Genomic DNA, 27624 nt, shown 5'->3' on the forward strand with positions numbered 1-27624 from the left:
AAGCGTTGTCGCCTGAACAGGGACTTGAACCCTGGACCCTCAGATTAAAAGTCTGATGCTCTACCGACTGAGCTATCCAGGCCCGAAATATGAATTCATAGCTGTTTTATTCACGCAAGATGTCTATGTCTAACATATTAAGCAGCACAGTGAGGAACAAATACTTGATCGTAACAAGCACTTAATTGCCAAGGAGTTTTCTGATCACAGGAATTAGACCAAAGCAATTCCATGCCTTGCTAACTTTGCCTTGCATTTCAGCATATGTTGGCTCATCATATCAATGTACTAAATTAAACAACTACACTGCTTTAAGTATGAAAACCAAAAATGTTTATTTAAAAGATATAAACATATGTATAAATGTTCCAAGATGGATTTGGAAACTGGTAAAATGTTGCTTGTATACGCTGGTTTTACCTCAGGCTATTTTGGTATATGTGATCTAAATATTTCATACAGAGGTTTTTTTGTATGCTTAGGATGGGCAGTCATCGTGTATGTCTGTGTAGGTGTGTGCGCGACAGACAGAAACGGAAAAAGACAGAGATGGAGACCTGAGACTGAACTGCACACAGAAAACAAGGTTTTCCAATTTGAGCTGCAGAATAAAGTCCATGTGCCACCTAATTTCATAATTACAACCGTAGTTCAATAAGACCAGATCATGTGCCACAGTTTCTCATGTAACCGTGTTACTGATACACTGCAAAAGGCATGGTACTGTGGTGTGTCTGCTGAGGTTATAGTTCCCAGTTGTAGAGTTTTAGTTGTTTTATATAAAAATTGAAGAAGTCTTTTATTGTAGTTGTAAAACAAGTAAGTGGTTGTACAGTAAAACAAGTTTTACAACTGTTATAACTGCTACAAGTTGCTGGGGAATAATTAAATGAAAGACAACTGACTAAAAGTAAAAGATTGTCTCTAGTTTTTCTCTATTTAATTTCAAACTAAATGTGTCTTTACAAGAAGCCTTCAAGAACTTGTAAGGGCGCAACTCCCTGTATATATATATATATATATATATATATATATATATATATATATATATATATATATATATATATATATATATATATATATATATATATATATATATATATATATATATATATATATAAAACAACTCTATTCTCACCCTCCATCCACTTTCCAAGCTCGGGTCCTCTACCAGAGGCCAGGGAGCTTGAGGGTTCTGCGCAGTATCCTTGCTGTTCCTAGGACTGCACTTTTCTGGACTGAGATTTCGGATGTTTTTCCAGGGATCTGTCGTAGCCACTCCTCCAGTTTGGGGGTCACAGCCCCTAGTGCTCCGATCACCACAGGCACCACTGTGGCCTTCACCTTCCAAGCCTTCTCCAGTTCTTCTCTGAGCCCTTGGTATTTCTCTAGTTTCTCATGTTCCTTTTTCCTGATGTTGCCATCGCTTGGTATTGCCACATCCACCACTACGGCTTTCCTCTGCTCTTTATCCACCACCACAATGTCTGGTTGGTTCGCCATTACCATTCTGTCAGTCTGGATCTGGAAGTCCCACAGGATCTTGGCTCGCTCGTTCTCTACCACCTTGGGAGGTGTTTCCCACTTTGACCTTGGGGTTTCCAGTCCATACTCCGCACAGATGTTCCTGTATACTATGCCAGCCACTTGGTTATGGCGTTCCATGTATGCTTTGCCTGCCAGCATCTTACACCCTGCAGTTATGTGCTGGACCGTCTCTGGGGCCTCTTTGCACAGTCTACACCTTGGGTCTTGTCTGGTGTGGTAGATCTGGGCCTCTATGGCTCTGGTGCTCAGGGCCTGCTCCTGTGCAGCCAGGATGAGTGCCTCTGTGCTGTCCTTCAGCCCAGCCCTTTCAAGCCATTGGTAGGATTTGTTGAGATCAGCCACTTCAGTTATGTTCCGGTGGTACATCCCGTGCAAGGGCTTGTCCTCCCATGATGGTCCCTCTTCCAGCATCTCATCCTCTGTTCTCCACTGCCTGAGACATTCACTCAGCACGTCATCTGTCGGGGCCTTATCCTTGATGTACTTATGGATCTTGGATGTTTCATCCTGGATAGTGGCTCTCACGCTCACTAGTCCTCGGCCTCCTTCCTTGCGGCTAGCGTACAGTCTCAGGGTGCTGGATTTGGGGTGGAACCCTCCATGCATGGTGAGGAGCTTTCGTGTCTTAACATCTGTGGTCTGTATCTCTTCCTTTGGCCACCTTATTATTCCTGCAGGGTATCTGATCACTGGCAGGGCGTAGCTGTTTATTGCCTGGGATTTGTTCTTGCCATTGAGCTGGCTTCTTAGGACTTGCCTTACTCGTTGGAGGTATTTGGCTGTTGCCGCATTCCTTGTTGCCTGTTCAAGGTTGCCGTTTGCCTGTGGTATTCCAAGGTACTTGTAATTGTCCTCAATGTCTGCTATTGTTCCTTCTGGGAGTGAGACCCCTTCTGTGTGGATTACCTTGCCTCTCTTTGTCACCATCCTCCCACATTTCTCGAGTCCGAATGACATCCCGATGTCCGAGCTGTAGATCCTGGTGGTGTGGATCAGCGAGTCGATGTCTCGCTCACTCTTGGCGTACAGCTTGATGTCATCCATGTAGAGGAGGTGACTTATGGTGGCCCCGTTCCGGAGTCGGTATCCATAGCCAGTCTTGTTTATTATTTGGCTGAGGGGGTTCAGACCTATGCAGAACAGCAGTGGGGACAGTGCATCTCCTTGGTATATGCCACATTTGATGGATACTTGGGCAAGTGGCTTCCCATTGGCTTCAAGGGTGGTTCTCCACAACCTCATCGAGTTTGCAATGAAGGCCCTTAGAGTTCTGTTGATGTTGTACAGCTCCAAGCATTCAGTGATCCATGTGTGTGGCATTGAGTCATAGGCTTTCTTGTAGTCGATCCAGGCTGTGCACAGGTTGGTGTGTCGCATTCTGCAGTCTTGAGCGACTGTTCTGTCTACCAGGAGTTGGTGTTTGGCTCCTCTGGTATCCTTACCAATGCCCTTCTGTGCTTCGCTCATGTATTGACTCATGTGCCCACTTATCTTAGCTGCAATGATGCCTGACATGAGCTTCCATGTTGTGGAGAGGCAGGTTATTGGCCGGTAGTTGGATGGGACTGTGCCCTTTGAGGGATCCTTCATTATCAGAATCGTTCGCCCTTCGGTTAGCCATTCAGGGTGAGTCCCATCCCTTAGCAGCTGGTTCATTTGTGCTGCCAGGCGCTCATGGATTGCAGTGAGCTTCTTTAGCCAGTAGGCGTGGATCATGTCAGGGCCAGGTGCTGTCCAGTTTTTCATACCTGAGACTCTATGTTGGATGTCTGCCACTGTGATAGTCACTGGATTCTGTTCAGGGAGGTTGCTGTGGTCTTCCCTCAGATCCACCAGCCACTGTGCATCACTGTTGTGTGATGCCTCCCTTTCCCATATACCCTTCCAGTACTGTTCAGTTTCCAGCCTTGGTGGGTTTGCTCTGCTGTTATTACCTTGCCATTGAGAGTACACTTTCGCAGGTTGTGTTGCGAACAGCCGGTTTATTCGTCTGGCTTCGTTATCTCTGGTGTATCTCTTTAGGCGGCTGGCCAAGGCTTGTAGCCTTTGCTTGGCAGTTTCGAGTGCTTCAGGTATGGTCATCTGGCTGTACCTCTTGGGCATCGGTCTTTTCATTGCACCTCTCTGGGCCTCTGTCATTTGGCTCACTTCCCTCCGAGCTGCCTTGATTTTTGCCTCCAACCTTCATTTCCATGGTGGGTATTGTTTCTCATGGCTCCCATGGTTGCTCTTATAGCCAAGCACCTCTAGGATCACTGATGCTGAAGCGTATATCAGCTCATTGGTTTCTGTGATTGTTGTGGTAGGGATCACTCTCAATGCTGCATTCACATCTTCCATGAGACTTTCTGATGGTACTTCACTTAGCCGTTGTAGTGGGGTTCGGGGTTGCCTGTTCAGTCTCGCCATGATCTTATCTTTCAGGTCAGTCGCTGCCTCGCTCAGCGTATCTGTGCTTATTGGGGCTTCGTACCCAATTTCCGGTTGGGGAGATGGTGAAACCTCCCCTCTGACCTGGCGTCCTGGCTCCCCCTTGCCGTAGCATTTGTGTTGTATCTCGTCAATCTCAAGTTGTGATAGCAGTTGCCGTTTGTGGATGTTGGAACACTGAGCTACTAGTTGCTTCGCCGCATTAACTTTCATTCAGCTGCATTAACAATGTTAATGCAGCTGAAGTGTTATTTTGTTCTTTGTCACATTGACCATGATGCACCACATGTTTTGCTGTAGTGTGCGTTTTTATTTTAACAGATTTTTTATAAAGGCTACATTTAGGCTTTGGAAGAAACACGCAGACGAATGCCATAGCTAATCATCCATATTATGCCCACCATTGCTGTCGCATGTTTTCAATTGGAGCAGAATGGAGTGGGAAGGAAACAGGTCAAGTTAAGGAGTTGCACGTTCAGCTGCTTGGCTCATATGACCAACATACCTTCACCTATTACAGCAGGAGCTATAGACAATGATCCACTGGGAGCTTCATGGGATGTCTGATTCAATCATCGATAATCACAGACCTAACCTGTCATGTTTGGTGACTGCTCTGCAGATGCACGCAAATGTCATGTAACCCTGGCTGCATTTAAACAGATTTTTTTCTCAGAACCACTTCTCACTATCTTGCTATGCAGTGTCTCAGAATTTACTGATCACATGAGCATGCAGTGATGCAGTGCAGGCGGGATGTTATTAGGGACCAGACTGCAGGACACTGACAGTAGTTGTCTGGAGAGGACCAGGCTGTTAATTTAGCATCACGCAACTCATCCACATATTACAGCGCTGAGGCTAATTTCTGCAAATCCAAAGAATGCAATTTTAACAAACTAAACATAACCTAGAAAGATACAGGTTTCTTGCTGGTATTGTGAAGGTATTTCTTACTTATATTTGATTTGATTAAATCCCCTTCAGAAACACAAGTCTAACTATTAAATTTATTTGAATGTTTATAAATAAACCTAGAAAAATACAGATAGATATTTCGACAAAGGCAATATCTGTAATGTTGCTACATGTCCACTAGATGGGGCAATAAGGTCAGACTTTCACTGGGCTGTCTGGCAACAGATCTGCAAGTTAGAGTAAAATAGTAAAGTAAAATAACAGAAAACATAAAACGCCCCGGAACTATAGACTTTCAAAGTAAAACTTCTTTGTTGTTCTGCTCTTCAAACAAAACATACCACAACATTGCATATACATTCTGCAGCTATGATCAAATGTTTATCATTACAGTATATAAATATATTGCTTTTATATGTTGACACCAGTAGACTATCTACTACGCACGCGTGATCTGTAAAATATGGTAACGCGTTTCACCCTGTATTTGTTTAATTTTGAAAGACACGACAGGAATCCCCGCGTTGATGCAACGTCTTATTTGACGTCGGGCTCCAGGCTCCGCCGCTCCGTCTGCATCGCTGTCCGTCGTAGCGGAGACGCCGAAGCGCTGGATTCAAGTGTTTAACCCGGTTGTCTGCGGCTCCGAGAGACGCTCACTACACGCAGGTGAGACAAATACAAGCAGTACTACTTTATGGAGGAATGGGGTGTTCGGCCATGTGCATCCAGCGTTCGCTCCGTCGCCTTTTTGCAGCGGGTGCGATTTGTTGATGTGGCATTTTAATGTCTGGGTTCGGTCGCTGCCTCCGTGGAAACACAAAGCTGCTCATCAGCGCGGCAACTTGTGTCAACTTGTCCACGGCGACGCGAGACGCAACAAGTAGAGAGGGAGGAAGCAACTCAAGTGTGACGTCTCACGACGGCGGCGGCGCGAGCTCCGCGCGCGGCGCTCGTCGTTAACGGTGAGTGACATATGGCAGGCGTCATTAACGGGCGTTAAGTAGCTAGTGTGGCTAACGGTTAGCTGGTTAACTAGCGGAGCGGTGACCACGGCTCCTCCGCTGACGTCAGCCTGTCAGCCAGCCAACCAACCAACCAACCAACCAACGAACGCACGCGCACGTTGAAGTTCACAGATGACTTGGGCATCGAAGCCACGCGCGAAGGAGCTTCTCGTGGAATTAAATGTAGACTTTATTGTCCTCCATCACAGATGCTACGTGTCCCCTCTTCACTCTCCTTCCTCAGATCTGTTTTTTCACTTTCACTTTTTCTGAGACTTTTACGCGGTGAAGCACCAAACGTCCATCGTTGCTGGACGGAGTTGTGTTGGACACCTGAAAGTAGAGATGGGGCTATTTCAGGCGCTGTAATTGTAGGTTTTACGTGGAGGACTACACTTAGTCTAGTCTCCGCTTCGGCTTCTATAACTTCTGTGTTTATGCAGAAAATGTGTATGTGTCTAATAGACGAAAACAGGTTTAGAAATAAGATAACTAGTAATTTAAAGTCCATTATGAGTGATGTACTCCCTTTTCCTCCTCCTGTAGTTGAAGCTCGCTTAAGGCATAATTTAATAGTGTTTCATTTATTTTCAAGTTAGTGAAAGAGACAAAGGCAATCTGTGATGGATTTGAGCTACGGTGCACTGAAGAGTGGAGTTTAATGGTAATCTGCTGTAGTTAATGAGCAGTGCGTGCTCGTTTTGGGCTGAGTTGAAGGCATATTTTGACCCGTTGCACCTTGTCAGCATACTATCACGGTTAGCGAGCTGCAGGAGCACCGGCTGATGCAGACTGTGCATCCTATCATCCTTTATCATCCAGCCTCAAGCTGTGTGCAGCTGCAGGGAGACTTACTCTTACTTCCTTAATTGTGCTTGGCTTTGTTCACTCTGACCACATCCTCTTTTTCCACTGAATCATTTTCTTTACAATTTGAATTATGAAGTTATCTTTTTTTTTAAATGCAATCTGACTGTAATGTCATGACTCTTTCACTCTGTGTCCAGTCTGGATGGACGACGGACAGAGACGGGGACCAATCACGTGACAAGATGCTGGCTCGTAACCGCTTCCTCCTCCTGTTGGGGTTGGGTGGGGCTGCGCTGGCCATCATCAGTCTGAGCCTCCAGTTTTGTAAGTGCACCCATCATGTTTGGCGCATTTGCTTTGCATGTTCACAATTTAATCACTATTCAAATCAATTCTTGTGAAGTAAAAGAGTACCTCAGCTTGTAGTTTTCTGTACATGGTTCGTGTTCAGACTCTCATATCTACTCGGTGCTTTCCTGTTCTAGCCTCCCCATTCATTCTAGAACAAAGCAGAATCCCCTGCAGAGTTCCTATAAATATCCTGCATACACAGTGGGCCTCTGGATGTTCTGAAACCTTCTGGGTGTCTGCTGTCACACTGTCACATCTGCTGTAGAATAGCAACGTATACACAATTGTGCCCATTCCCCATAACGTCATTACTCAGCTTCTCCTGTAGGTATTGTCTAGACGGTGTATCCTCCCAGCCGCAGTGAATGCAAGGAAACCAGTACTCTGTAACAAGAGTCGGTCTCTCTCCTGCATTGGATGTGATTTACAAGTGTCATAAGGGAAATGAAGCAGGCAGGCCACATAGTCTTAATGCAAATCTATGTTTGCATTCGTAAGATAAGGCTCTTTATGCACGATTCCTAAAAAGCCTGCTGTAGTGCAAGTGACTTTGTGACTATACGCTTGTGTCTGGACATAGGATTAAACTCCCATAAGTCAGTCCCACACACAGGATTAAAAGGAAATTCAGTGTGACAGCGCTTGGGGTTTGAAATGCATCTTTCCTTCTGTTGCTTCGAATGTCATGTAAGGTCACAGAGAAACATAAACAAAGAGCACAGATGCTGTTACTCATTGAAGATTTTACATTTCCAAATGCTCCCACATTTCTCTGACCATGACCCGCCTCTTCCCCCTCCTCCCCCTGGTAACAGTGTGTGCTGGACCATTTAAAAAGCAGTTGCTGAGTAAGTTATTAACTCCTCACCCCTGCCTTGGTCATTTTCTCCTTGGTGAAATGTTCACAGAAGGCTATAGGTATTTGCACACACCCCTCAGATTTTATACGGTCACGTCTGCCTTGAAATGTTCTGATTTAAAGTAAGTAAATTCACTTTAAGACTAGAAATTGGTTCCGTTTTTTTTCATCAGCTGCACGACTGGAGAAAGAAGGATGCTGTCATCATTTATTCATCAAGCATACAGAAGGTTTTGAGCCACATTGCAGGAAAAGCATGGGATGGTCATATATTGGGTTAGACCTCATGGTTAATAGATGATTTCTTTTTTCACTTAAATAATCTAGTTCATTGTCTCCACTCTGTTGTGGTCCTGTTTTACCCCTTGCGAATAAAAAAAGAAATCCCTTCCAGATGTTTATCACTTTCGTTTGGACCATTACTATAAAAACACTAAATGATGGCTGATAATCAATGCCAGACTAAATGACTCTCTGGCTCCAGGCTGCCTGAAATTAAAATGAGAAAGCTTGAAGAACAGATGGAGGTCAACTGCAGCGGTGCGAGTTAGCGTGACCTAAGCGCAAACAAGCAGCTGTTTGAGATGTTAGTAGTGATGAAGGGGCAGGTGAAGAGCTTGAGACTTAATGGTCTTGGAGTGCGATATACATGGAGAGGAAAATGTCAAAAGAATATATACAAATAACTGAGAGAGTGTAAGCTGTGTGTTGTGTTATAAAACAGAAACACGGTGGCAGTGGAAAAATAACAATAAATGATCTAAGATGCAGTTCTGGTCCAATTGTAGCAGCAACAAACTTCAATCACCTTCACCAACTTTTTTTATGTCTTATTTAAAGCATTAATTCATTACTGTTCCTAAGTGCTCATTTGGCACAAGTCCAAATTCTTTGAATTCCTGTTCCTGTTGAACTGGAGCGATCACTTTGTGCTGGAAGAGATGGGATGGCACTGTAAAAGGTCTGCATGCCTCTTGGATTAACATCAGGGACAGATCTGCATCAGTGGAGTAAGCTCTTGCACCAGTCATTCGTGAAGAAAGGTTTGTGTAATATTGATCTCATATCGTGCTGTTGGAGGGTGATGGTGAGCAGTATTCACTGTGGTCTGTCAGAAGTTCTGTTTCTTTCGCTGGTGGAAAAACAGTTTGGTAAATACCTGTAAGTGGGGACACACCTGCATCATTTCAGGCCAAACCACATTCTAAGAGCATCTGGTCACTGTCTAATCGCTGACATTAGTTATGTTTCTGCATTTTTGAGGCAGAGCCCAAACAGATGGAACAGGGTTTTCTATGTTTAGCTCCGTATTCACGAGTAAAGATCCGTGTGTTTCTACCGCGTTTCAGGTGACACCTGAGGTAATCTGAGGCTTCTCTGTCACAGGATCTCTCGACCCCTCTGGTTTCTAGATGAGTGTAATGATCAAACACAGCATGTTTATATAGATGCACAGCAAGATGTAACATTTAGGGTGTTTACACTGCGTTTAAATGGAGAAGATTCAATGTCATTGTGCAGGTGCATCAGTGTAGAAGTGGCAATCAGCAAGGCTCACAGTAAGAGCAAGACATGTAATTGTCCAGGAGGCTGCAAGAAAGTCCCAGATAATGTGTCTGTAGCTAAGGTGTTGTCACTGTTCTCTGTCAAAAGAATAACTTTAGATTTAACAGCAGTGATGAGCACAGAGACAGATGCAGTAGAACTTTAGGACTGAATGATGATGATTGGACCTGTTTCACGACCTCTCAACCAAGACAGCTTTCCTTTATTGATGGAGCCCTGACCTCCGAGTCGTAAGCAGTGGCAGTCAGCACACAGGTTGCTGTGCTGAAGAAATTGTTTTTTAATGCCTGACTGACCTTAATCCTATAGAAATGCAAGGAGCCAATAAACATCCCAGAGTTAAAGCTGTTCTTTGAGAAGGAATGAGCTAAAACCCCCAAATCCGACATGTAGCTCTGAGAAGCAGAAATGTTTGATGTATAAGTTTTGTCTACATGTTTAATTAGGTTATGGAGTAGAAACTCCGGCCGCGTTTAGTCATCTTTTAATTTCTTCTACTGTGAGCGTGTGTTTGTGCTGCAGCCCCCCCCCCCCCCCCCCCCCCCCCCCATTGCTGTGAATTCATTTGGTAGTGTTGGGCAGCCGCTTACAAAAGCGCCATTGTGTAGGTGGCTGCGACTGAACTGGCCTCCAAGCGTTCGGTTAGTTGGGGCAGACGTGTGTGGGTGGAGGGGCGCCTTGAGGTGGTGGTGTGTGGAGGGGACAGGTTGTGGCAGTGAATGAGCTCCAGTGTGTGGCTGGACGTCAGGCTCCTGAGAAGTCATCAAAATGGTGTCCACCGTCACCGCACACCTTTTCTTTTTCATCACCGGTGAGTTCTCGCAGAAATTTAGATATATTGTACGCTTACTGTTGTGGTAAAGCTGATGGATTGTTCCTTTTTGGAGGTCCGGCTGCGCTCCTCTATATCATTTCTAATGTCAAACAACTATTAAATCTCATGCTAAGCTTTTGTGCTTAATTAATCAGATTCCTCAGCATTGAAACCTTCATGAGGTTTACTCTCACCACTGTCTTGGTTCTAATGTGTTTCATGTATAGATTTAAGTCTGATGTCAGTTTATTACAGTGGCCCAATTGTTTGACTAGTCATTCATTTATGCTAATGTCAGCCTGAATGTTGAAGCTATTGATCAACTTTCTTTTAAGCGAGCTATAAGTCAGCGAGTGGAAGTTACTACTGACCATTTAGTTTCATCTACAACCTGTAAGTGGTTCGATCTGTTTGGTTGATGAAAAAACTCTGGCTTAATCCCTAAATGTTTAACATTCAAATATCAGAACACTGGGAAAAGTCAAGTGAAATGACTTTTCCAGATGCTTTTTTTCCAGTTTCTGTCATTTACATTGAAATACATTATGGTATTAATGTTTTTTTGTGCCTTGTCACCAAGTATATATGGATGGAGGTTTTCCTTCCAAGTTGGATCTTGGTGAATGGTCTTTCCTGTTCCCACAACACCTCTGTGTCTATTGGTCCTTTTTTCCTGAGGCCACAGGTCACTGGTGTCCAGGCAACGCACTGGTAACCAGGGAGGGGTTTGGGGTAAAACGCTGTTGATGTGGAGATGAACTATTGTCAAGGTGGTTTTCTTATATTTTAGGCAGTTGCTCACTAATCCTTCAGCTGAACTCTGAATGAGTTCTCGTCTGTTGCTTTAGATTTCTTGTTGTAGCACTTTCTCACCTGGATGTTTTCACATTTATAGTTCATTCACGTTAGTGCTTGCTTTATTTAATATTGTATGTTTCTTGCTAACAGCAACAAAACTGGATGCAGCTTCAACAGATCCCAGCCATTTGTTGTTGGTTGTGTGATTTCAGGCTTTTTAATCATTCCGTGTTGTCTTCCTTCTTCTTTCCACAGTGAACCTGATTCCCACCACTCCCATAGCCGAGGTGCCAGTATTCCAAGGTGTAGTCGGAGGTCCTGGGGTGCCTCAGGGAAAGAGCAGAAAGAGAGTTTTGCCAGCGCCACACAGTCAAAAACCTGACCCTCTATCTGAGGCGTTCGGATATTGCAACACTCCCAACCGCACTGAACAGGCCTGGGAGGGTAAGGCCCCCAAGAGAGTGTCACTCACACTGAATGCTTTGGTTACGCCCATGTTTTAAATTTGAACTGATCCGAGGCCAGCAATGGTTAGTAAGAGCGAAGCAGGTTAATTCTCATTCAGCAGCAGCAAGTCTGACCCGATGGACGGCATAGAAACATCTGATGTAGGGGGAATGTCAGATGAAGTGTGTCAGAACTTGAGGGATGAGTTGTGTGAAAGTCATTTCCAATAAGTTACGTCATCCATGAAGCTGCTGCGTTCTCTCCCTGCAGCACAGCAGCACTCGGCCTGTGTTTGTCACCTCTACAGAGAAGTCAGTAGAGTCTGAGGCAATTGTGAAAACATCATTCACTGCCCGAGATGAGCTGCATGCACCTCCACTAATGTAACTGTTTGTCTCTGGAGCATAGTTCGCCTACACACAACACACTGAATGATATGAAGAGGAGTAGTCCCGACTTCAACGTTCATGAATGCCATATTGGCTTTTATGTGAATGCTGATGTGAGTCTCTTCTGAAAGGTCACAGTCCCGTCGACTACAAGCTGCTGTCTGTCCAAGTGATGATTCGTCATGGAGACCGCTACCCACTGTACTCCATCCCAAAGACCAAGCGACCCGCCATTGACTGTACCCTGTCCAGTAAACGGTATGCACATGTCTCATGCCATGTACCATAAGTAGTTATCTGCTCAGCAGACAAGGAAAACATCTTGGCCAGGTTACCAAAGTAAAAACAAATAGATTCTGTCCAATGCCCAACAAAGACAACTGCTGGAAAATGTAATGGCTTAAGAGATCAATTAGTGATATTCACCCATAGAAAGTGCTACTGTGTTAGCAACTGTCAGAATATATAAATATATATGTGCTACAAGGAACTTGTTTGAGAATATTGTTTCTGTTGTATTTGTTGGCTTTATGAGAAACCGTATGAATCAAACCCTGAAGCAGCCCCTTGGTTCGACTGCATCACTGCGTGTGTCACTGATAGCGGCTGGCTTTGGCTCACCTCATCTGTTTCTGTACGCTTTGGTGCAGATGGATACACACACATAAACACGAACGTATTAGCATGTGCTTGTGGTCTGTTGAGGCAGAGCTGTTGACAATATTATCTCGCTTGAGCAACATTCTCATTGAGCAGCTCTGGGAAGTGTTGCAGTAATAGAATTTCCCTACAGAGATGGAGTGGAAAATACTCAAACCCCAGATTAAATTCATTGTCGTCTTAAATTGATTTTGCTCCCTCCCTCGCTCGCTGTGTTCTCAACTCAGCCTCTCTCTTGCGTTTAATACTTTGTGTGATCACACGGTGCTCTGGAGACAGTTTGATAAAAAAATCCTGATGGGAGGTAAATAAAGACCAGCTTGTCTCAAGAACCCATGAAGTCACTTTCACACCGTTTGTGTGATAACATAAGTTAAATGTATTTAAACTCCACATATGCTACAATTTCCTCTTAGTCTTTTTTTTACACTATTTTCTTTGGTGTAGCCAAACCAAAACAAAATGATTTAATTTTTGTGCAGACGTATCGGCTCTGCACATCTGGACTGAGTGGGCCCTCTGTAATCCCTTAGAGCTGGCAGAGTGTACACACAGCTGCATGTCACATTGGTTGATGCTGCTGATCTGCCATGTACATTTCATTATTAGATATTTCAGATACGCTTGATCTTTGAGAGAAGTGGACGATCCTGCACACAAGCCTCTTGTGGTGGCGGTCGGTATGCTTGCATAATTGAGAGATAGGGATTAAAACGTAATGAAAAAGATCATGTGTCACTGAGCAGACATTTCATCCTTCACACAGGACACCATTGTCTGGCCCTATGGTACTTAGTTGTGCAATAGCTGTATCAGTTTGTCTCATAATGTTAGTTTGTCATTACTACAGGAAACCAATCAAACGCCAAATCTAAGTCACAAGGACACAGGGACATAGATTATAGTCAGTGATTCATTACAAGAGTGCCAAACCCTAATCCTCTGTCCACAGCAATGACTGACTGATCATCCAACATCCCCACTCCTTAATGAAGAAACACAAAGCAGAGACTGGGACCAGCCAATGCTGGAGCTCTACGCAATAACTACATCCATGAGTTACTTGTGCTCGAAGATGCTTTGAATGAAATGGTAAACTCAAGGTGCCTTCATGCTGATGTTTACCTCGTTCAGTCACATCAAGCCAAGCCTCAGCAGGGAATAGTTGGGCTTCGCTGATCAGACCTTGGAAAAAAATCAGTATAAAAATTTGTTAACACTAAACAAATATTTATATTCCTTGTACACATGAACAAGGTCCAGCTATAAAATCACAACTGAGCACTGACATCTAGTGGAACCTGTTGAAATTAAAAATGCCTCCACATGGTTTCAATTTTATGTTTTATGGCAAATAGAATTCCTATGTTTTAATTGTACAACAGGAAACTCCTGCTTGGGTGCTTGGGAAGCCGACCTTTAAATTTTCCCCATGGAGAAGAAATGAGCTGTAGCCACATTTAGTTTTGACGTTTGTTCTCTAGCTCATTATCAGTCTCTGTGAAGTCCACCAGCTCTCCTCCCCACCCGCCTGTTTCACTTGGACAATGCTAGTGTTTGTTTTTTATGTAACAGCATATTTTTAGGGCACAGTTCCAACAAAGTCTGTGAGAAGCAAGCAAATAAAAATGCTGGCAGAGGCTTCGGCAGCCATGAAGAATTGATGTTGCTGACACCAAAAGATGCATGGGTTTAAAGTGATTTGGGCCTTGGACTAATTCAATTTGTTCTTTTATAGACAGATGCAGCAGTAAAACATTTTATATTTCTTTCTGTTTTTAATATTAATCATAACTGTTTAAAGTGACAAATATGAATTCTAATATGAATATAAAGACCTGTGTTTGTTTCACCACTTGGCTCTACAAAGAGCGCGTGTGTGTGTGCGCGCGTGTGTGTGTGCGCGTGTGTGTGTGTGCGCGTGTGTGTGTGCGCGCGTGTGTGTGCGCGTGTGTGTGTGTGTGCTTGTGTGCGTTCGTGCGTGCACTGGCTGGCACCAGCTTCCCCGACCCACTGTCTCCGTCTGCAACCAAAAGGGAATAAGTCCCTTTCATATAAAGCAGTAATGTTGGTATCTTCATAAATAGAATTCAATAATCAGAAACGGAAGCGGGTTGGCTTGACAGAAAAAGGACACGGTCCTAAATCTAACTGTGTGATTGTTTTTTATGACGTGGCTGTGGATGCCAGATTGTGTTTACTGTTCTGTCAGTTACCGCCATCACCAGCGTGATTTAAGGACATTGACTGACTGAGGGTGCGTTTTTATGGCATGTTCCTGAACCCGTCCTTGATCACTATGGAAACTGTGTGTGTGTGTGTGTGTGTGTCCAGGCACTACTTTAATCTGTGCGATCTGAGCTTTGGCTCCCACAGATTTGTTATATTAAACTGTAATCTTCAATCATCTCTAATCTATCAGATCACCAACTGCTCCTCTCGCTGCCCTCGTCTGTGTGTGTGTGTGTGTGCGTGTGCGTCTCTCATTGTGATTGTGTGTCCCAAGGCAACACATTCTTTCATCTTTTTATATCTCCATCTTCCATATTCCCACCCACACACACATTGAACAGCTCAGGAGTGTAGTGTTAGAGAGACGCCTGGTGGTATGGTGGTGGATGAAGATTTCTAATCCTGTAATTTTAGCAGCATTTACAAACAGTGTCCTAAACCTTCTTGAAGATATGAAGTCATGTGAAAATAATGCTCATGAATCTTTCTACCCCCTCAGGAACCCTTCTCATCCTCTTATGAACGCCTTCATCAGTCACATGGGCCAGGGAGGACGCGGCCACTGGGAGTCACCACTGGGCTCTGTGGCCCGTCTGCCCAATCATGGTGCCTGTGAGATGGGGGAACTCACACAGACGGGTAGGAGCCAGACAGATGTGTTTGAGAAATATCAAGTTTAGCTTTTTATTTTAAATATTTATATCTTCATCTATATAACCTGTTCTTTCCAGGTATAGTGCAGCACTTGCTCAATGGCCAGGTCCTCCATCAGGCCTACAAGCATCACAATCTTCTTCCCTCTGCTTGGTCACCGCGCCAGGTGTGGGTGGAGACCACAGGTAAGAGCCGGACCCTCCAGAGCGGGCTGGCTTTGCTCTATGGCTTTCTCCCGGACTTCGACTGGACAAAACTGACCGTGCGTCACCAGTGGAGCACGTTGTTCTGCGGCTCCACCTGCGATTGCCCCGCCAGGAATAAATATCTGGAGGAGGAGCAGAGGAGGCAGTATCGGCTCCGGGTGGCCGATACTGAGCTGGAGAGAACTTATGCTGACATGGCACGCACTTTGGGACTGCCCACCCGCCAGCTGCGTGCAGCAAACCCGATAGACTCCCTGCTGTGCCACCTGTGCCACGGCCTTGCTTTTCCGTGCATTCCTACAGGAGAGGGTGGAGTGGGTGGTTGTCTCACTACGGCACAGTTCTCTGTGATCCGTCGGCAACAGCTAGGGGATGAGGTGGATCGGAGAAGAGCGGGCCTGTACCATAAATACGCCATCCTGGCTATGTATCCCTACCTTAACCGAACTGCATCGAAGATGGAGCGTGTTGGAAAAGGCAGTGAGGCGGGCAAGCGGCCTCGTTCCGGGGGGGAGGAGGTCTTCACCCTTTCTTCAGCCCATGACGTGACCATGGCCCCACTGCTCAGCGCCCTGGGACTGGAGGAGGCTAGGTTCCCACGTTTTGCAGCAAGAGTGGTCTTCGAACTGTGGAAGAGTCCCCCAGTAACGCAGGGCCAATCAAAGAAGAAACCCGATAAAGGTGATAAGTCAAAAGCTGTAGGTGGGGAACTGTTCATTCGGGTGCTGTACAATGGTGAGGATGTGACATTTCACACCACTTTCTGTCGCCCCCATGACCGGCACACCGGCCAGCCACTCTGCCCTCTGAAAAACTTCCTGTCGTTTGTCAAGAGAGATATGTTCAGTGTTGTCAACGCCACTTCCTACCAGGAGGCCTGCTACAAACACCCTGGTTGACAGATGGAAAGATGGAGAGGAGGATGAACGAGAGCGGATGCAGGTTTGGCAGATGGTTGTACCTTCCTAGGCTTTTTCGTTGTTTTCCACTTTTCAACATGGTGCACTTTTATGCTGCTCAAAGTGTCTTAAATGTTCACATTCTGTAATGTAATTTTTTGTGAACACAAAATCAATGGAAAATACATGCAATACTGTACACATCTGAATCATAGGTCTGGTTTTGGAGGATTGTACGGTATCTGTAAATGATTCAAGGGACGCTGTACGGCACTTAGCCACTTTATTTCTACATTCCATATCACCGTGGGATTGTAAAATTCCAGTATTCCCAAGAAAAAAAATGGGATTTAAACTGGAAAAACAATGCTGAATTTCTCATTGACAGTGCATTTTGGCTAGTTTGAACCACTTTCTAGATTGTTTGTCACTTTTAGCATTTGTTTAGTTGAGTTGACTTTATTAACTAAAGATGCTGTTTTGCATTAAAGTTTAGTGATACTTTGTGTGTGTGTGTATATATATATATCTTCATCAAAATTCATTTTTGTACTTTGAAAATTACAATAGGTGTTTATTTTCCGTTATCATACTGGTTGCCTCTACAATACATCTGTAATTGTATCATCGTTACATTCCTGTTTTGCTTCAGAGATGCTGAATCGGATATGGTTTATTTTGAGTAGATAATTATTCTACGATGCACATAGGGAGAAAATAAATAACTTTATTCCCTTTACTTAAAATTGTTTTAACTATTAGTGTTGTTTTTTTAATGCTTTCAATTTAATTCAATTCAATTTTATTTATATAGCCCCAAATCACAACAAAGTTATCTCAAGTCACTTTACAAAGTCAGCTTTAAGACCTTACACAACTAAACCCAACAAATCCCACATACAGCAAGCATTTAATTTGACAGCACTTTCATTTACTTTTAAATGTTGACATGAATTCATATGAAAGTGGAAAATACTCAACACCTACAGCAATGACTTAACAGCAGTCACAAAAACCCATGACACAATGTGAGTATTCATTCACATTCTCATCCGCGAAGACAAAAGGCACCACTGACAGACAGCACAGCTCGTACCATGTCAGGCCCTCATGCCAGCCACATGGAGCCTGTTTGGCCCAACATGCACACCAGTAACTTGCTGCTAGTCATTTTGTAGTGCTCTGGCAGTGCCACCGTTCTCTCTCAGCACCACCAGATGGCAGATTAACTCCACCAACCGCGCTGGAACCGGCCCGTCTGCTACTATCAATTACCCACTTTGTCAACAGTGCTGCAGGGGCAGAGCACATAGTCAATACATTTATATAAATGTAAAAATGTTGAGTGCCTATTTCCCCACCACTACACGAGTCATGTGTCATCATCATTAGGTACATAATATAACACTGACAACATATCAATTGTACAGCTCATTTTCAAAAGTGCTTCAGGGCGTTCGACCTAGTTTTTCCTCACTGAATTTGCAGAATCAAGAGAGCATTGACTAGAGAAATGCAATAACAAGAGTGAGTTGGGTAAATTACATTTGCAGTTCGCGGATGTACATTTACTGTTGGATCGAGGGTATTTCATAAACGCTGCAGATTTATTACAAATCATGTAGATTTGTTTCTGTGTATGAGCTGTACAGATGTCAGGATGTGTTTGACAAATTACATCACTATAAGCAGCTTAAAATGAAAGCTGGGTTTCCTAGGAGACTAATGTACATATTCATTGACGTCACTGAATTAGATTGTTTGACTGGATTGGCATCAACATGACAAGTCACTTGTTAAAATGTTTTATAATCCAATATCAGTGGATTAAAAATCACATTTCCTTCAGTTGCTTAGTCACACCCTAAACTTTAGTTCACATCTCAATCCCAAAGTTGAGGCAAACCACTTAAGTCTATGCAAATGTATTCCCAAACTTTCCCCAGTCACATCCAACTCTTCTCCAGGGCCATTTCCCATGTTATGCCATGACGTCAGGCTTGTTAATGATAGGAGCTAACCTTCCCCGGCCGGCCTGATTCTACCCCTTCTCGGCTTGTGCTCCACCACCAACGCCTTTCCCTCCAGGCCCTGACTCCCCTCTGCCACCCGTTCCTCTCATGTCATCCCACCACACCAAGGTGGAGCAGCAATTTCTTCCCGCCACAACTCGCTCAATGTTTGATGTTGTTACGCCGCCTCTGGGTTTGGCTTATGCCTCGGTGTCTCTCAGTGTGTGTGTGTGTGTGACCAGAAGGGTAAAGACAGATCAAGGTGAATGTATTAGATTTACGATGATGCAGCTCCTGACTTGAGTGAGCATGCGTTGAGCTCTTTCTTCTGACCCACTCTCCCAAAATTTCACATATAGATTTAAAATCAAAACCAGGTTGCTCAGCATCAACTGCTGCAGTGTGACTGCAGAAAACCTGGTTGAAGAGGCGATAGGAAGACTGATGACTGACAACTCAGACAGCGGGGGAAAAGCATTGTGGTCAACACTGAGTAGCAAAGATGGAACACAGGGAAGGGCTGTGGTTATGGTCTGACATTTACCTCACAAACTGGCCTTGGACTCTCCTTTCTTTAAAACCACAGCTGTTGCCACAGGTCAAAGGAATTAATGCAGGAGATTAGATATAATGTTGTGAAGAGGCTTCAGTAACTCAAAGCCAACAGTAGAACAATTTTATTCACATGCTTTTTCAGTAAATGAACGCAGTGATGCAAAAATTAGACAGAAATATTAACTATTATTATCCTATTATTATTATTATTATTATTATTATTATTATTATTATTATTATTATTATTATTATTATTATTATTATTATTATTATTATTACGCTATCTGTTATTTTCTAGGAATAGTCAGTTCACAGTTGCCATACTTTAGGTATTATATACATAAAAAGATGTGACTGAAAGTGTGTTATTACATTTTTGTTTAAAAAGAAACCACGGAGACGTTTTCTTTTCTAGATGACCTTTATTGTGAAAACACTGACTATACTAACTGGCTCAAAAGGTTCAAATATTACATTAGCGTTCATTTTAAACACAATTTACACATTGCTAGAGCGAAGGAATGAAGGGGCAAATGTCAAATAAATAAATAAATAAATAAATAAATAAATAAATAAATAAATAAATAAATGTATCACCCCTATAGGCCCCCATACAGGGGAGGATTTATGAATCGAATAAATGGCGCCCAGACTTCTTCACCTGGCTGCTTGTGCGCATGCTCACACGCGATGCTCACAAACGGAATGACGGGACTAATTGGAGTGGCGCGAATACTTCGGCCAAACGTTTAGCAACTTCTTTCAGCTACAGACATCTTCGAGTGACAGACATCTAAGTAAGTACATACTGTGTATTGTTAGCTTTTTTTTAGTTTGTGCTAAGCTAGCGTCAAATATGCTGCTACCGCTGTACGAAAGTGATGTCGAGTCTATTTTAGGACTCTGTGAGTTAGCAAATGCTACATGAAACTTAAACTCAACAGTTTGAGTCAAACACCCAAAACCTGCTGAGCTACGAGAGTGATATTGTTAGCACGCATGGTGCCGCATTGGGAGACGAGGTGACAGAAGAGACGAGTGTGGGAGAACCACACTGGAGGAATATGTGCTAAGTGTAGGGTCAGTTAATTGGGATCCTTATTGTGTGTGTGTGTGTGTGTGTGTGCGCGCGCGCATGCGTGCGTGCGTGCGTGAGTGAGCGTGTGTGTGTGTTAGTGTCTAGACTTTGCCCCTGGTGTGTTTTCTCAGATGTGAGGCTTTAATAAGCCCTTCACTTAAGCAAACAGCCCAGTTGACGTGCTTGTGTGATGCCACACACACACACACACACACACACACACCTACAGTTTGCATACGCGTTGTGTTTGATGCTCCTTGTGTGTGCACTTACCTTTTGGAGATGTATTGTGATGGGAGCAAGTTCTCGTTAGCTAAAATAATCAGGATTTATGAGCGTCTCGGTGCTGTAAGTGACAGGCTTTGCCCCTCAACGACACACACACACACACACACACACACACACACACACACACACACACACACACACACACACACACACACACACACACACACAGCTCGGCTAATTGGGTTTGGTCATTACTGTCTCGTTCCGCTCTCAAGGGATTGTTCAGCTGGTCATTCATCACAGACACACAGTCTCTTAAAAAAACATTTGGTGCCTTTGCTTCTTTTCTGTCTGCACACGTTCCTTAAGAACAGTCTTTGCCACGTGAGCACTTTTTAATGCTTGCATCAGTCTGGATGCTATAACATGCAGACGCACCCCGATGTGCACCTTGATGTTGCTCCTCTCTGTTGTTTGTCTTGCTGCGTTCACTCGTCTGCTGTCTTTTGGGAGAGGAACATAACAGAGAAAATGAGACGGACAGACGCATGGAGCAGATATACATGCAAACACTCAGTAATGGTACAGATGCATACTAATACACAGCGAGACAGCGGTAGAGAGTGAGAGACGGAGTGAAGGAAGAGGGGGATAAAAGTGTTTGGTAAATGGGTCAGGCCTGTCTGCCATCCCAGGCATATACACACAGTGTAGAGCCCCACAGGGAGAGACCCAGACCGTACGACAGGCTGCTTAGAGCGACGAGAAAGAAACATGAAGTGGAAGATTAAAGATGGGCCGTAGGAACGAGCATGAAAAGACAGACTGATGCGCTCAGTCTGGTTTGAAATGGTCACTTCACTCAACGCACAAAAACATCACCTTAATATTCCTGTGCTTATTTACTTTGTTTGTTGTCTTCGGGCACTAATACAATTTAGATCCTGACAGTTTTGGGAAATCCAGGCCTCTCCGAATATGTTTGAGTTATTACAGCAGACCAAACTAAAACTCACGTCAAGGTTCCTGCCAAAAGCCATAGACTCTAACAGCATTGGACCTTTTTAAAACCGTGTGACACAATACTCCTGTTGTTAGATGTGTGTGTACAGTGATGTCTTACTTGTAGTTTAGTATTTTAGTCTTAGTTTGTATTATGAATCAGACTCCTCCTTTTTAAATGATCTTATGAGAGAGGAAAAAGTGCATGCAGTTTATAAAATCATATAGATTACAATCAACGGCACGACTTTAGAACTATGTCAATGTAATAAAAGGAGAGAAGGAAAGACACTGATTCAAATAACATTAACATGACATTGCCAATTTCAGCTTCTTCAGATGAGTGTTATTTCTGTTCATTTCTCATAGTTTGTGACAGTAGGTGGATGTGGTGGTGGCAAAGGTCCTGCACCTCTAACCTCTGACAGTGAACGTGGTTCAGCTTTCTGCTGTTCAGGCCGCTCCAGTCATTCTTTATGTTACGCTGCCGCCTCATGAAAGGACACCGTGAGTTTGTTTGGTGGACTGGAACGGCATCAAAGCAAAGAACAGAGGCGCGTGTGCCGGGCTGTCGCTGAAGTGAGAACCGCTCCACGGCTGCTTGGTTTGAACAGATGAAAGGGTTAATCTCATTTGACGACATACAACCGTGAGTAATGACTCCAAAGCCTCCCACTGCCTTTGCACTGTTTCATTTGCAACTTTTTCCTGAAGCATGGCCTTATTTGTTGTACAGCCTTGGCTGCACTCTGCCTTTCTTGCCTCCATTGTACTCGCAGCAGCCCGCTGCTTACTGTCTGTGTGTGCCTAGGTAAACACATTATGGGAATAGAAGCTAATCCATCACGGGAGTCACGCTGAAATGTTTCTCCCTCAGGGCTCTGCAGTGCTGTGGTATCAGGTGGAAAGTTTCCACTTCCTGTCTTTGTCGGCAGGTTCCTGGCCGAAGGGGGCAATTTCACGATTGGCCCCCGGTGGATTGAACATACGACCCACGGGCGACACTACCTGTTCCACCACTACCCCGGATGGCGCCACTCCTGGAAGGGTGTGTGTATTTTTGTGCTTGGACATTTATGTGTATTGGTACTGTATGCATCACATATTTATAAGTAATGGAGCTAGTTTCTGCAGCCAATAGTCAAATTTAATTTCACCAACATAATATGCAGCCCTGTTGGTGTGGTTGCTGAGGTTTGTAATGGTGATGTCAAATTCTGATGTCTGAGGATTTTGGTGTATTTCTTTGTGCCACGAGGACCTCCACACATACATATTTAGACTGGCTCCGTGTTCCTCCAGGTGATGTACAGATTTTAAATTGAATCTCAGTTGTCCGCTCTGTAGGTGACCTTCCCATTTGGAGCTGAGGAGTGTTTCAGAAAGCCAATACAGCTGCCACGATTTCATTCACACAGACGAGCAGAGAGACAGATCCAAAGAGACAGGAATGAGAAGCCTAGCTTGGATTCTGTACACATTCCTTAATATCTGACCTTGTGTGTGTGATTGTGTGTGTGTGAAGGATGGACAGTAGATATTGGATCAAGTACTTGATACTACTCAGTAATACTTAGCCATATCCAGATTTCATAATAAATTTGAAATAATAAAATATTGCTAGCTTGTATATCAGATATTCATTGTCTTTAGGTCAGTAAGGATGCCTGGGAAGCGACATCAGTATGCATCAAATGAAATGACATTGACAAGCTGCGTCTGACAGGTTTTGCCTACCAACTATTTAAGAGCTCGGGCTGCAGTTTTCATTCACACAGCTACTTCTGTTTCTTTATTACAAAAATCACTGTTTTATAAGAGGCTGTCTGAAACTGGGTAACATTATGCCAGTTTGTAGACTTAATTGTCTTTCCTACTTTATGACTACACGCCTTCCACCCTTTTTTTGGTGGGCACAAATGTAACTACTGCTATAAACATTTTATACTTGTTGTGGTCAGACCAACCCCTTGTTTTCATCCCTTAAGTGTAATACAGAGAAACTGACACTTACTAGTACTTTCACACCAACGTGTCTCTTTAGAGCACATCAGAAGGACTCCCACCTTGGTGAAGAACAGCTTCGCCACAGATGGCTCTCTCAACAACAGCCTACAGACAAAAGTTCACTTTATTCACTGTGGGCAGTGTGAGGAGAATGAATGCATCAGCATCACCACAGAGGCGCAGAACATGTATGTCTGTATGTGAGTTTAACGGTAAATAAGATCAGCAGTACATGACAGTCAAATGAGTGCGTGCTAGAGCAGATGGCTTTGTTGAAGTCTAAATTATTCAACATCTTACTGTTTAGTTTTGCAAAGAATGTGAATGAATGAAAGCCATTGCACAAAAGTGTAAAATATCAAAATAAAAAGTCCCAAACTGAAAGAGGGAATTAAATATACAGAATAAATAGAAGCATAAATCAATCCAAGGTCAACTAAAAGAGAAAACAAAGTAGGGACCAGAGAAGCTGTAATCTCCCTTCAAACCAGCCTGCTAATGGGCCCAAACTATTTCAGTCTTGACTAAACAAAGCAGAGACGGCACCTTAATGAGTCTGCCACTCACCAAGAGACAGCAGCCGCTTCACTCTGAAATCATTTCCCAGTAACATGCTTGATAGTTTCACCGGTGTCTGACTCACCTTGAACTGCGATGTAATCACTGTTGATTATTGTTTCTGCCTCTTGGACAAAATACCTCAATTTATTCCTTGTTTTCACTGATGATTTTGGCTCACAAAATACTCTTCAGATTACATTGCCGGCGACTGTGTCGTTGTTGTTTTGTGTGTTTGCTGAAATTTTGTGATTAATTTAGGACACTGGTCATGTTGAGCATCCCGCATTCACGCATACAGGAGCACACTATTTGGTGCTGGTCACAACAAAAAGGGTTGATCTACAGACATCTGTAACAATAGTGTCTAAATCATGAAAGCCGATTGAAGTGAATTGTTCTCTATTGTAAACATGTTTGATATTTATTTATTTCATGTCTGAGGTCACAGGTTACTACTGAACGATTCGTTTTGACTAGGGACCATACAAGAGTGTCTCTTCCATTTATATCTGCAGTGCTGGGAGAAAACGCGGCCATTAAGTGTGTTGTCCACAGCGTCATACTGACTTGATGCTGGAAGGAAAGATTTATCAGGGTAAAATATGGATCAAACGTCAGTAAAAAGTAAAGGAGGTGAATAGAGAGAGCGATGGAATAATGGCTCCGCTCCACATGGCTTGTTTCACCCCCTCTAAAATAAATTCTGATGCTCTTTTCTGTTCTTGGTGCCAATGAGCGGCGCCATGGGTATAAGATCAATAAGTCTCAATTCTGCCAGTGAGCCTGGCTGTACAGCAGAAATCTATAGCACTGTTTTGAATTATTATTACAAATCCATTCCTCTTGTTTTTCCTGTCCCTGCTAAAAGAGGCGGATAGGTTGTTGAAACAATGAGAGTAAATCAATGACTATGGCAAACAAAGCACGCCCCGTGGAGCACACAGCATAGGTCAAGACAAAAAAAAGCAGTAGTAAGGTTAGTATGATTCAATAGTTCCTCCTCTGCTTGCTCTTCAGGGAGGTTTACGCTGTACCCTGAGTGGGAGACGAGATGAGGGATGTTTCCATCTATCTTTCAAGAAGTAATGAAGTCATCATCCCTGCAAAAGATGTGTCCTGACCCTGTCGTATCCTGATGGTGAGTCATCTGCTTGTCACTCTGGACCCCCCCACCCCCAAACACACACACACACACAGACAGCAGTAAATGCTTGTGCACTGCTCTCACACACAGTCAAACCCTGTCTTAACATCCCTTCCACATCCCGTTCTGTCCTGTCCTCCCACAGTTTACAGCCCCATCATAACAAATCACTGTCATTAGACATAACACCATTATCACAGATATACACACTGTACAAATATCACGGTGAATTAAGAGTAGAGGAAGGTGATGTTGAACCGAAATGTCCAAACACACGCAGAAGTTAATGCTGCACATGTTGCCTTGATTATGGGAACATGACGAGACTTGGAAGTGCTGTAAACCTAACTACTTTAAAGGAATTAAGTTAGTGTTTGCCATTGTTAAAGGGACTGTAATCCACAGCAGATAAATACAGGCCGTTCAAATGTTAGTGATGCTGTGTGTCACAGCTGAGCCTTACAATGAAGCACTAAAAGTCTAAATCTGCTAAAGAGGCAATGATATCACAGGTAGTCACGCTATTTCTGAATTCTGACTATTCAACTTTTATCGGAAGTCTCACTGTAACTCAATAAGGTGATACTGTCCAGCACTGGACTAGCTGCCAGTACAAAGCGACTCTGGGGAAAAAAAGCTTGCGGAGCAAAGGACAGCTGAAGAATCTGCAGGACAGATGCCCTGTCCCCCGGAGGAACAGAATTAAATAATTGACATAGTTTGGATGGAGTATTTTCACACCCTTCCTACTCACTCACTCAGTCACTCTCTCTATAGCACACACACACACTCACACACAGCAAGCTGTCTGACAGAACATAAACACGTATTAGCCTTAGCATCCATCGCTGACATTTAATGCGGCCTCACCGGGTGTTAACGCACCACGAGCCGTGCTAATGCACCATGACAGGCACGGTTTTAAGTGGCACCATTAATGCACTGTACACACGGTTACGCTGATAGAGACGCACATGCACATATGGGTTGCATTCACGCTGTGTAAATTATGCCAGGTTGAAAGAAAATGGGACAAAACATAATTCATAAAGGACATCAGTGTAGCTGGACAACTTCCTCTGTTAGTTTTCTGAACCTGCATGATTGACTACATGCACCTACTCAACACTTTTTTTTTAGTTGTGGGTTTTATAGATGTGCATCTGTTGACCTGGGATCAAAAGGCTTATTAGTGTTAAGATCTTACAGACCAGTCACTTTGGTGTATAAGACAATCTTTCTTTGATGTAATCTAACAGTTTTGCTTGATTTAGATTTTTAAGTTGCTGATAATCGTCTCAGCTGCTGTCTGTTTCTCTCACTTTCACCCACTCGCGTTCGCTACTGCCTCGTAGTCCTTGTTGACCTTGCTGAATTTCTCCTCGTCTCATCTAGTTTCTCCTCTAATCTTGCCATTTCTTCATCGACCGTCCCTCTCTTTCAATTTCTGACTTCCTTTGTCCCACTCCTGCCATAACTGCATTTGCTGACAGTTTTTTCATGGCTGTATCTGTACAGTTAACACTTTTTGCCTTTTCTCATTTGTCAGCGTTATTTCTGTCTGTCCAACATCTCTCTCTTCATCCGTTCCTGCCTTCATTCCAATCACAGGGTCTCCGTGGTAATTGATGGTTGCTGCAGATGATGTTAATTAATTGATTTCATGAGGAGATACCGCTGACCTTCCTAGTCGAATCCCCGTCTACATTCATGCACTCTTGTTAAATGAGAGCAGGCGAACACTGATTGTTCTTTCTCATGATCCATGTATGTTTGAAATGTTCTCAGTTTTGAAATTGTTTTTACTTGTGGGTGTGCTTGCATGATGAAGGGTCTATCATAATAGTACCTAGTCTGACAGATTTGTGTTGCATACTAATACACATGCAGGCACACCTCAAACAAAAATGAAGAATCAGACTCTTTGCTTCAGTGTTACTTTTTGTTTGTCTCTACCTAAATCAGCGTCAATCAAGAACCAAAACGAGGATGGAAGAATACTTTGAATAAATAGTATTTGTGTTCTATGCAAAGCCATTTAATCCTGCATTCCTCACAACGTATGCTACCTATTGTTACTGGCCGCCTTCTCATTCATAATTCAAAACCAACCCTGAGCAAATAAGGCTCTGCAGTAACACAGCATACATAAACTAAAGCCAATAAACCAGCACAGTGTACATATTATTGTGGACTCTTGGCCCCATTATTTTAATTAGGCAATTTTTAGACAGACAAACCACTGAATGGGTTCTAGGCCTTTAAACAGCCAGTATTGTGGTACGAGTCTGTTTTGTTTGACTACTTAACACATTTTACACAAGTGTTAACCTTCCACAGCCCCACGCTCATTCAGGCTGCTTGCCTTTAGAAAGTTGGAAGCATTAATTAGAAGTTTGCCGCCCTCTCCATAACAAAGTTGCAGGTCTAGTTGGCCCAGTCATCTGTG

General features: G+C 43.6%; 1 protein-coding gene, 1 long non-coding RNA gene and 1 other non-coding gene across 16 annotated transcripts in view; 2 read left to right on the plus strand and 1 right to left on the minus strand.

Annotated features, from left to right (window-relative positions):
* Window positions 1-9: 9 nt before the first annotated feature.
* On the minus strand, window positions 10-82 carry trnak-uuu (transfer RNA lysine (anticodon UUU)). Its single transcript has one exon. It is a non-coding gene; the product is annotated as a tRNA-Lys (tRNA).
* A 5324-nt stretch (window positions 83-5406) lies between these two features.
* Window positions 5407-17094, plus strand: pxylp1 (2-phosphoxylose phosphatase 1). 4 transcript variants are annotated; one of them, XM_029172002.2, is made up of 6 exons: window positions 5407-5565; window positions 6911-7037; window positions 11357-11545; window positions 12069-12195; window positions 15329-15468; window positions 15561-17094. In XM_029172002.2, exons 2-6 carry the CDS (start codon window positions 6956-6958, stop codon window positions 16586-16588), a joined length of 1566 nt encoding a protein of 521 aa, XP_029027835.1. In that variant the 5' UTR covers window positions 5407-5565; window positions 6911-6955; the 3' UTR covers window positions 16589-17094. The 4 variants fall into 4 exon arrangements, with proteins under 4 accessions (XP_029027835.1, XP_040929472.1, XP_029027834.1 ...); XM_041073538.2 differs by lacking the exon at window positions 5407-5565 and adding an exon at window positions 5652-5861; XM_029172001.2 differs by lacking the exon at window positions 5407-5565 and adding an exon at window positions 5936-6086.
* Window positions 17095-19424: 2330 nt separating this feature from the next.
* The window catches only part of LOC114867531 (uncharacterized), a 92209-nt gene continuing 84009 nt past the window's right edge, over window positions 19425-27624 (plus strand). For 3 of the 11 annotated variants that reach the window (XR_003787887.3, XR_008696488.1, XR_008696489.1), the window contains exons 1-4: window positions 19444-19952; window positions 21833-22112; window positions 22399-22511; window positions 25049-25169. This is a non-coding gene — a long non-coding RNA (uncharacterized LOC114867531). Of the gene's footprint in view, window positions 19953-21832; window positions 22113-22398; window positions 22512-22810; window positions 23418-23507; window positions 23659-25048; window positions 25170-27624 lie in introns of those variants that run through there. The other 8 variants (XR_008696486.1, XR_003787886.3, XR_008696487.1 and 5 more) reach the window with 7 other exon arrangements.

The sequence above is a fragment of the Betta splendens genome, chromosome 13 (genome assembly GCF_900634795.4).
Source record: "Betta splendens chromosome 13, fBetSpl5.4, whole genome shotgun sequence".
Taxonomy (NCBI): domain Eukaryota; kingdom Metazoa; phylum Chordata; class Actinopteri; order Anabantiformes; family Osphronemidae; genus Betta; species Betta splendens.

Excerpts from the sequence above, each read along its gene's own strand:
- pxylp1 (XM_029172001.2), top strand. The coding sequence starts at position 6,036 with ATGACTTGGGCATCGAAGCCACGCGCGAAGGAGCTTCTCGTGGAATTA. Across the intron at positions 7,038-11,356 it reads CAGTCTGAGCCTCCAGTTTT|TGAACCTGATTCCCACCACT; the intron begins GTAAGTGCACCC and ends TTCTTTCCACAG. Across the intron at positions 15,469-15,560 it reads GGGGGAACTCACACAGACGG|GTATAGTGCAGCACTTGCTC; the intron begins GTAGGAGCCAGA and ends TGTTCTTTCCAG.